General features: G+C 42.5%; 1 protein-coding gene across 1 annotated transcript; it reads right to left on the bottom strand.

The window, feature by feature from the left end:
- Nucleotides 1-1,029: 1,029 nt before the first annotated feature.
- LOC102921317 (olfactory receptor 9S13-like) lies at nt 1,030-2,022 on the bottom strand. The gene has a single exon (XM_006997345.1). The coding sequence runs from the start codon at nt 2,020-2,022 to the stop codon at nt 1,030-1,032; it is 993 nt and encodes a 330-aa protein (XP_006997407.1).
- Between the last annotated feature and the right edge of the window lie 8,263 nt (nt 2,023-10,285).

Genomic DNA, 10,285 nt, shown 5'->3' with positions numbered 1-10,285 from the left:
TTCAGGCAAATTTTATTAGGATACAAAATATATCATGACAAGAGAGGGAAACTTGGAGGAAGCCTTCAGCCCTGTTTAGAGGTCAGTTCCATCCCTGAAGGTCTCCTAGGCAAGAGCAGCATGGAACTGAGGGCTGGCATCAGACACACAGGGCAGGGAGGGACAAAGAGAAGTCCTATGTGCAGAGCACAGCAGGCTATTGTGAAGTGGAGTCCACCAAGGCTTCATCCTTATTTGGAGGTTGAACAACACCTTGATATCATCACAAGCTGCCAGGCCAGATTTTAATGGTTCCCTGAACTGTGAATATAACTACGACTTCTTCTCTAACCGGTGGCTGGAGGTTGAAGGGATATGCTGGGAGCCAATTGCATGTCGGTAGATTCTCATGACTCCAGCAGTACACTGTGATACCCTATGAGGAGAGCAGCTTCAGGAGCAGAGGAAGGAGGAGGAAACAGCAATATTGTAAAGCTGAGGAGGAAGTCTGCAGAGCTATCCTTTCAGCCCATCCTCATACTAGATCAAAGTAAGGATGGGCCAACACACAGCTTCCAAGGGCCACAGTCTTAGATGCTCAGAGGGAAGTTCCTAAAATTCCTATCACACTGACATTAGATTCAGTGATGAAAGAAAAGGAAAGTGCCACAGAGAAATCTGCAGCTATGTAGCTTCACTGGGAGATGTTGACAATGGTCCCCAAATCTAGTTCCTGTTATAGTGTTTTGTCCTCTGTCAAACTAAAGGGATTCAGGATTCTTCCAACTTTGGGCCATTTGGTGGCAAAGAATGTGACTTATTCATATTCTGTAAATGCTTGCCCAATAATATACATTCAAGAAAGCCAGGGTAGACAGTGAACAGGTGGGTGTGTTGGTGGATTAATGGGTGGATGAATATATGAATGAATGAAGAAAAGAAGCCAGGAAGGTAGAAGGTAGGAAACAAGAGGACAAAGAAAACAGGATAGGTAGACATAAAAGCAAAATAAGATACTCTATCTCCCAAGGACGTTTTTCTTCTATGATCCTAGCATAGTTTCTGATGATGACACCAGCTACTCTCCTTCACCAGACTGTGTCTCTGACCCAGTCTCCTCAGGGCATCCTTTACATCCTTGTTGCGCAGACTGTAGATGAGGGGGTTGAACATGGGGATGACCAGGGTATAGAAGATGGACACCATCTTGCCCTGCTCCATGGATGTCACACCTCCTGGCTGGCCATATATAACAAAGCCAGTTCCATAAAACAAGCACACAGCTGTCATGTGGGAGCCACAGGTAGAGAAGACTTTGTGTCGCCCTGATGCTGAGTGCATTCTGAGGATGGTCACTGTGATGTAGCCATAGGAGATGATGACCACAAGAACAGCACAGACAATAATGAACCCACAGATGCCAAACATGACAAGCTCGTTGAGAGCTGTGTCTGCACAAGCCAGCCGGAGCAGTGGGGGCACATCACAAAAGTAGTAGTCGATGCGGTTGGAACTGCAAAAGGGAAGCTGGAATGTGAGGCTGGTTTGCACGATGGAGTTCAGGCAGCCCACACAGAAGGTACCCAGAACCAGACGGGTACAGGTCATAGAGCACATGGTAACAGGGTACCTCAGGGGATTACAGATGGCCATGAAACGGTCATAGGCCATCACAGCTAAGAGGACAGCCTCAGTGGCAGCCAACAAGGAGAAAAAGAAGAACTGAGTGGCACATCCTGCAAAGCTGATGGCCTTGGAAGAGGAGAAGATGTTGGCCAGGGCATTGGGCACAATAATAGAAGAGAGGCAGAGGTCAACAAAGGACAGGTTCTTGAGGAAGAAGTACATGGGGGAGTGTAGATGAGGATCCAGGGTGATGACTATGATCATTGTGAGGTTGCCCAGGACGGTCACAATGTACAAGGCCAGAAAGACAGCAAAGAGCAGGGCCTGGATCTCTGCACCTCCCCCAAATCCCACCAGCACGAACCCCCCGCAAGATACAACTGAGAGACTTGCATTTCTGTGGACTGGTGACACCATGAGTGGGGACAGATGTAGCGAGGATGGTGGTGGAGGCAGCGAGAGGCAGCAGATCTCACTAGTGCCATTGGATGTTCCACAGGCTGCAGGAGCCTGTTGGTGACATGCTGTCCACTGTGCAAAGGTTCACGAGTTGCTCTGACCTCCTTCCAGATGAGCTGGAGTGGCCTGTAAGAGGACATTTCCTCATATTTACTTAATTCATGAGGTTGTGCTGAGCCCTCTCTGTGTACAAGCCTGAGCTGTGCTCTGAGGATACAAAGTGGCTTCCCATCTTAGTGGCTCTCAGAGTACAGACAGCCTTTCTGTACCACCATGCCTGTCTCTGGGCCCCGTTCCCTCATTCCAAGGGACACTCCTGAGCAGTGCCATTGATACAGCTGTCTCCTGAGTCCCATTAAACACCCAGTTATTCATCTTACTGATTCAAAAACGTTCATGGAGACCCACTGTCCTCCAACAAACTGGGCTGGGTGATTCTTTCCTTTGTAGGATGGAATCAGAACAGGAAACTGCTCTTCCCACACTCAGTTTTATATCATTTTGAACCTCAGAGGACTCTGACCTCGCCTCAGCAGCTGTGGCTCAAATGCTGGCACACAGTGACAATCAATGTGCAGACTCTGCTTGTCTGATGTGAGGGGTTCCTGCCAATGTCTAGATGTTGGGGATTATGGCGAGGGGGCAGCCCCATGTCCTGAATAACACCAGGACTGTGTCACAGGCATATGTGGGACATGCTCATGGCCTCTAACCTGATCTCATTGCTAGCTCTGTTCCTTGCTCCAACCTCAGCTTTGGGGGTCCACAAGGTCTTACTCTTGGCCATTTAAAAACAGATGAAGCTGGCCTCTGCCCAGTGTCCTTGGGCCATTCAATGTCACTTTCTCTTCTCATTATGTCCACAGTCTGGACACACAAACAAATGTCCTGTGGGCTAGCTATGATTGCTATTGGTAGTCCCCAGGAGGAATATGAGAGGATGCTGGAGACAGGAGCCTGGATATAGATGAATGGAATGTCTCTTCTACATCATCCTGGGAGCTTAGGGAGGTCCCTATATGGATCAGTTGTTGAACTGTCTATCATACACTGCCTACAGTGAGGGCATGGAATCTGGAGTGCTCTAGCTGAGCCCACCATAAATTACATTGTTAACTTTCCCACTGAAAGTTTAAAGGTATGCATGATTTGTGCTCACACTTGACACACCTGACAGGGATCTAAGTACTTACCACATGGGTTTTCTTTGTACTCAGTGTGATGTGTATAGATATGTCCATGTCATAGTGGGTCCTATGCTTCCTGTTGGAGCAAGGGCAAGCATAATCTCTCCAGCTTGCCAAGGATGTAATCTATCTAGAGACATAAGTGGAATGGGCAGGTGGCTATGGACAACTCTGCAGTGGGAGATCAGGGTATGATGACAGTGACCCTGTGCTCATCTCAGCCTTGCTCCTCCGAAGCCAGCATCATTATCATGTCCTGTGATGGATGCAGAGCTTCATCCCACATGGATGCAGAACTGGAGCTGAAGTTCAAGATTGTACATACTTTGGAGGCACCCAGAACTGCTATCCTGACCTAGACTAATGTGAGAAATGGCCACAACTGGATAGCTTTGTTTACAGAACTAGTTCATCATTATAGCTGAGCACCCACCCTGAAGGTCTTCAACATGTGGTATCTCCTACTGAAAGCATCCTTCATAGGTAACATGCTGATCTTACCTTATCTAGGTGAGACTCAGGACTCACACAAAGTCAGATACACCCATGCTCCTCAGGTCCCCGTGGTATGGAGGCTGGTCTGTGCTGAAGACAGATACCAAGGGTTCCTTGTCCTCCTTTAGGTTAGCTATGGCTTTCTGCACAATGGGATGAGGTCGTATGGGCAGGGTTGTAGATCTTGAGCCTCATGAGTGTCTGGGTGTGCAAGTCCTGGCGGCAACAGTTTCTGTGTCTTGTGATGTGTGAGGTGGATTTCCTGGTCTTTCTTCCTCTCCCATACCTGCTGTTTGGGCAGTGTGTGGGTGTCTATAGTTGAGCTCACTCTTGGGGAGGATACTCTTCATGGTAGAGCTAGGACTTGTAGTCTCTAGTGGCCAATTAAGGAGATCCTGTCCTTTGTGGCATCTAAGACACAAACTCCCTGGCCTCCAGAGGTATACCACTAGCTGTGGACAATCTCTGCCTCATAGCAACACTCTCCTGGTGAGTTGGCAGGAAGCCTGGGTTCCTCAGGGACCTGGGGAGGTTCCATTATGTATATGGCAGATGACTCAGAGGGATCCTAGCCCAGTGTCCCTCATTAAAGCTGTTACCTGATTCAGGCATCATGACCTCCTGGCCACGGCATTTCTTCCTCCAATTCCCACTGGCTATACTGATATGAGAAAAGGAGGTAAGGAGCCCGTATGGGACTGTTCAGCTGGCTCCTCCCACAACCAAGAGTTAGCCTTCCTCTTTCTTTTTAAACTCTTTTTGCTCTTTAATTGTTTTTTACTCTTTTTGAGGGGTCCACCAACCAGCTCCCAAGTAAAACACACAAAGAGGCTTATTCTTAATTATAAATGTCCAGCCTTAGCTTGGCTTGTTTCTAGCTAGCTTTTCTTTTAAAAAATGTATATAGGAGATTTTCTATATATTTTTATATATATTTTATATAGCCGTTTTACCTATCAGCCATGAATTCCCTTGTCCTCTCTCCTCCCACCCCTCAACCTCCCCCCTCCCAGTCCATCCCCCATTTCCACCTCCTCCAAGGCAAGATCTTTCCTGGGGAGTCAGCCCAGCCTGGTACATTCAATTGAGGCATGTTCAATCCCCTCCTCCCTGCACCAAGGCTGAGCAAAGTGTCTCAGCTTAGGCCCTAGGTTCCAAAAAGCTGACTCATGCACCAAGGACAAGTCCTGGTCCCACAGCCTGCGGGCCTCCTAAACAGTTCAAGCTAATCAACTGTCTCACTTATCCAGAGGGCCTAGTCCAGTTCCATGGGGGCTCCTCAGCTATTGGTTCACAGTTCATGTGTTTCCGCTAGTTTGGCTATTTGTCCCTGTGCTTTTTCCAATCATGGTTTCACTATCTCTTGCTCATATAATCCCTCCTTTCTCTCATTGATTGGACTCCTAGAGCTCCACTTGGGGCTTGGCCATGGATCTCTGCATCTGCTTCCATCAGTCACTGGATGCAAGTTCTATCATAACAGTTAGGGTGTTTGGCCATTTGATAACCAGAGTAGGTCAGCTCAGGCACTCTCTCGACTATTGCCAGTAGTCTATAATGGAGTCATCTTTGTGGATTCCTGGAGGCCTCTCTAGCACTCTGCTTCTTCCTATTCCCATGGAGTCTTCATTTATCATGGTATCTGTTTCCTTGTTCTCCTACTCTGTTCCTGATCCAGCTTGAACCTCCCACTCCCCTAAGCTCTCTTTCCCCTGACTCTTGCCCTCCATTACCCCCCACCCCCACCCCCAGTTTGCTCATGTAGATCTCATCTATTTCTCTGTCACTGGGTGATCCTTGTGTCTTTCTTAGGGTCCTCTTTACTAGGTAGCCTCTCTGGAGTTGTCAGTTGCAGTCTGGTTATCCTTTGCTTTACAACTAGTATCCACTTATGAGTGACTACAACCATGTTTGTCTTTCTGAGTCTGGGTTACCTCACTCAGGATGATTTTTTCTAGATGCATCCATTTACTTGCAAACCTCATGATGTCATTGTTTTTCTCTGCTGAGTAGTATTCCATTGTGTATATGTACCACATTTTATTTATCCATTCTTCAGTTGAAGGGCATCTAGGTTGTTTCTAGGTTCTGGATATTACAAATAATTCTGCTTGAACATAGTTGAGCATGTGTCCTTGTGGTATGATTGAGCATTCCTTGGATATATACCCAAGAGTGGTATCGCTGGATCTTGGGGGGAGATTGATTCCCAATTTTCTAAGAAAGCACCATATTGATTTCCAAAGTAGTTGTACAAGCTTGCATTCCCACCAGCAGTGAAGGAGAGTTCCCCTAGCTCCACATCCTCTCCAGCATAAGCTATCTTCAGTGTTTTTGATCTTAGCCATTCTGATGGGGTATAAGGTGGTATCTCAGAGTTGTTTTGATTTGCTTTTCCCTGATGATTAAGGAAGTTGAGCAATTCTTTAAATGTCTTTCAGCCATTTGAGTTTCCTCTGTTGAGAATTCTGTTTAGTTCTATAGCCCATTTCTTAATTGGACTGTTGGGCATTTTGATGTCTAATTTCTTGAGTTCTTTATATATTTTGGATATCAGCCCTCTGTCAGATTTGGGGTTGGTGAAGATCTTTTCCCATTCTGTAGGCTGTCATTTTTGTCTTATTGACTGTACCCTTTGCTCTACAAAAGCTTCTCAGTTTCAAGAGGTCCCATTTATTAATTGTTTATCTCAGTGTCTGTGCTACTGGTGTTATATTTAGGAAGTGATCTCTGGTGCCAAAGCATTCAAGACTACTTCCTACTTTCTCTATCAGGTTCAGAGTAACTGGATTTATGTTGAGGTCTTTGATCCACTTGGACTTAAGTTTTGTGCACGGTGACAGATATGGATCTATTTTCAGTTTTCTAGATGCTGACATCCAGTTATGCCAGCACCATTTGTTGAAGATGCTTTATTTTTTCCATTGTACAGTTTTGACTTCTTTGACAAAAATCATATGTTCATAGATGTGTGGATTAATGTCAGGGTCTTCATTTCAGTTTCATTGGTCCACATGTTGGTTTTTATGTCAGTACAAAGCTATTTTTTATTATTGTAGCTCTATAGTAGAGGTTGAGGTCAGGGATTGTGATGGCTCCAGAGGTTGTTTTATTGTATAGGATTCTTTTGGCTATCCTGGGTTCTTTGTTTTTCCATATAAAGTTGAGTATTGTTCTTTCCAGGTCTGTGAAGAATTGTGTTGGGATTTTAATGGGGATTGCACTGAATCTGTAGATTGCTTTTAGTAAGATTGCCATTTTTATAGCTAGAGTTTTTCTGGTCCTGCCTGGTCGACAGTCAGGACAAATCTCTTTCTCCTGCCAGTCCTGCAGCTGCTTAGACCTAAGCAAGTAAACACACAGAGACTTATATTGCTTACAAATTGTATGGCCACAGCAGGCTTCTTGTTATCTAGTTCTATCTTAAATTAACCCATTTCTATAAATCTATACCTTGCCACATGGCTCGTGGCTTACAGGCATCTTCATATTTGCATGTCATGGCGGCGGCTGGCAGTGTCTCTCCTGACTCAGCCTTCCACTTCCCAGAATTCTCTTCTCTGCTTGTCCTGCCTATACTTCCTGCCTGGCTACTGGCCAATCAGTGTTTTATTTATTAATCAATCAATCAGAGCAACACATTTGACATATAGAACATCCCACAGCACTTCCCCTTTTCTTTTTTTTCAAAAAGGAAGGTTTTAACTTTCACAGAGTAAAATTACAGACAACAAAACAATTATCAAGCAAGAACAGTTACAATATCTAGTCTATTTATAATAATTAGTTTATTTGGCAAAATTAAAGAATAAATAAAACACTGATTGACCAGTAGCCAGGCAGGAAGTACAGGAGGGACAAGCAGAGAAGAGAAGGCTGAGGCAGAGAGACACTGCCAGGCCCCGCCATGGAAAGTGAGATGTAAGGTACCAGTAAGCCACGAGCCACATGGCAACTTATAGATTAATAGATATGGGTTAATTTAAGATATAAGAGCTAGATAACAAGAAGCCTGCCGCGGCCATACAGCTTTAAGCAATATAAGTCTCTGTGTGTTTACTTGTTTGGGTCAAAGTGGCTGTTGGACTGGCATGTGAGAGAGACTTGTCCTGACCATCAGCCAGGCAAGACTAGAAAAACTCTAGCAAAATATTTTTACTGTGTTAATCCTACCTATCCATGAACATGGGAGATCTTTTCATTTTCTGACATCTTCTTCAATTCCTTTCTTCAGGGACTTAAAGTTCTTGTCATACAGGTCCTTTGCTTGCTTAGTTAGAGTTACCCCAAGGTATTTTATATCATTTGTGGCTATTGTAAAGGATGATGTTTCTCTGATTTCTTTCTCAGCCCGCTTTTCCTTTGTATATAGGAGGGCTACTGATTTTTTTGAGTTAATCTCGTATCCTGACACATCACTGAAGGTGTTTATAAGATGTATGTGTTCCTTGGTCAAATTTTTGGGGTCACTTATGTATACTATCATGTAATCTGCAAATAGTGAAAGCTTGACTTTTTCCTTTCCAATTTGTATCCCCTTGATCTTCTTATGTTGTCTGATTGCTCTGGCTCTAGCTAGCTTTTCTTTACTCAAATTATCCCATCTATCTTTTGCCTCTGGTCTTTTACCTTTCTCTACTTCTGCATGTCTTTCTTTTCTTTTTATCCTGTGACTGGCTGTGTGGGTGGGTGGCTGCCCCCTTCTTTTCTCACTCCTTCTTTTGCTCTTTTCAGATTTCTCCTATTTTATTCTCTCTGCCTGCCAGCCCTACCTATCATTTCTCCTGCCTTACTATTGGCCTTTCAGACCATTATGGGACCAATTAGTTGTTTTAGACACAGCTTCACAAAGTTAAACAAATGCAACATGAAATAATGCAACACATCTTTGCATCATTAAACAAATGTTCCACAGCATAAACAAACGGAACACATCTTAAAATAATATTCTACAACATTTCCCCCTTTTCATCTAAATAAAAATGAATGGTTTTAACTTTAACATAGTAAAACTACGTACAACAAAAATAGTTATCAAGTAAGAATTAATTTATAATATTCAGTCCATTTGCATTTAACAAATTCAGAGAAAATAATACATTGTCTGTTATTTTAATGAGTCCAAAGTTTTATACCTAATTTACTTTCTATCATAACTACAAAAAACTGAAACTCTAATTATTTAGTCTTTAACTCCATCAAAGACTCAGAAGGGTATAATATTACCTGAATAAACAGGAAGTAGAATGCAAGTAACTTACAAAACTCTAGAAATACCAGAGACATCTGACTGCCTAGACAGTTACCCAAAATTTCTCTGCAACATTGGGGCATCCATCTTCAGCCTTCAGTCTCGAGTATCTGACAGATTTTTCAGTGCAGCAGGAGATTTTAAGTTCCATCCCATCTTATTTTGGCAAATTTCAGCAGTCACTTTTCTGCATGTCCAGTCTATATAGCATGCTGTAAAGCAATCAAGGTAAAAGCAATTTCTTGCCCAAATGACGAATCTTGCCACAATTAAAGCAAACTATGGAGTTTCTTGGATGCCTATCATCCTTTTATGAAGTAAATTGGTGCTGCCAGGAGAAGATGTATCTCATTGTCATGGGAAGTCCTAAATTAACAAAACATTTTAAATGCCATAATCTATAGGTCTCTGGAGTATTTCAAGACCAATTATATATTTAAAATATATCTCTATGTGATCTAGAAAACATATCTAACATATCTGCAAATTTGATTGTTATAGATGCCTAACTACTAACATATGTTTCTTGATTATCCTAAATAGTTTATAATAAAAGCTTTCAAAAACTAGAACTTGACCTTATATTTTAAATGAACTGCCATAGGTACAATACCTTAAACAAGAGTTGAAACATCTATACAATATGTTGTAACAAAAATAACCTTAAATTTTTATCAACATACAAAAATCCTTTAAACAAGAATAGAAACATATATATATATATATATATATATATATTTATAGTATGCCATAACAAGATTTACCTTAAATTTGTATCAATATACAAGTCCATACAAATACAAAATATGAGAGTAATAGTTGCTTTTTAGTTTAAAGTAGATTCAATAATCTACCCTATTATTTAAAATAGATTCAATAATTTCTCCTTTTATCTTATTATTCCTATATCCCTTCTTTCTTTTTTGAAGGAGATCCCTGTATCTAATCTCCTTTGTATAGTTTTCTCCCTTACCAATGCCAGTAACAATTAATAAACAACTACCCTAAATGATGACAAACACCCATAACCCACCAAATGACCAAATACAATTTACCCCACATTTTGAGAATGTGGTTGTCATTTTCTCCAGACTGCTTCTGTTGTCTGTGGGAAAAGCATCTTTAGAGGTCCCTGAGAAAAATTAAGATAATTACCAAGTCCTGGGAAGACCAACTATAACCTTTATTGATAAATATCACCTGTAAAATTTCAGAAGGTCTCCCTTAATCAAACCTGATCCATATTAACCTGGAATGAATCCACAGCCTCTTGTTTCCTGTGGAAACA

Source organism: Peromyscus maniculatus, chromosome 13, assembly GCF_049852395.1.
Source record: "Peromyscus maniculatus bairdii isolate BWxNUB_F1_BW_parent chromosome 13, HU_Pman_BW_mat_3.1, whole genome shotgun sequence".
NCBI classification, from domain to species: domain Eukaryota; kingdom Metazoa; phylum Chordata; class Mammalia; order Rodentia; family Cricetidae; genus Peromyscus; species Peromyscus maniculatus.
The sequence above is the reverse complement of the archived record's forward strand: the minus strand, read 5'-3'. Positions and strand labels throughout refer to the sequence as shown.

Excerpts from the sequence above, each read along its gene's own strand:
- LOC102921317 (XM_006997345.1), bottom strand. The coding sequence starts at position 2,022 with ATGGTGTCACCAGTCCACAGAAATGCAAGTCTCTCAGTTGTATCTTGC.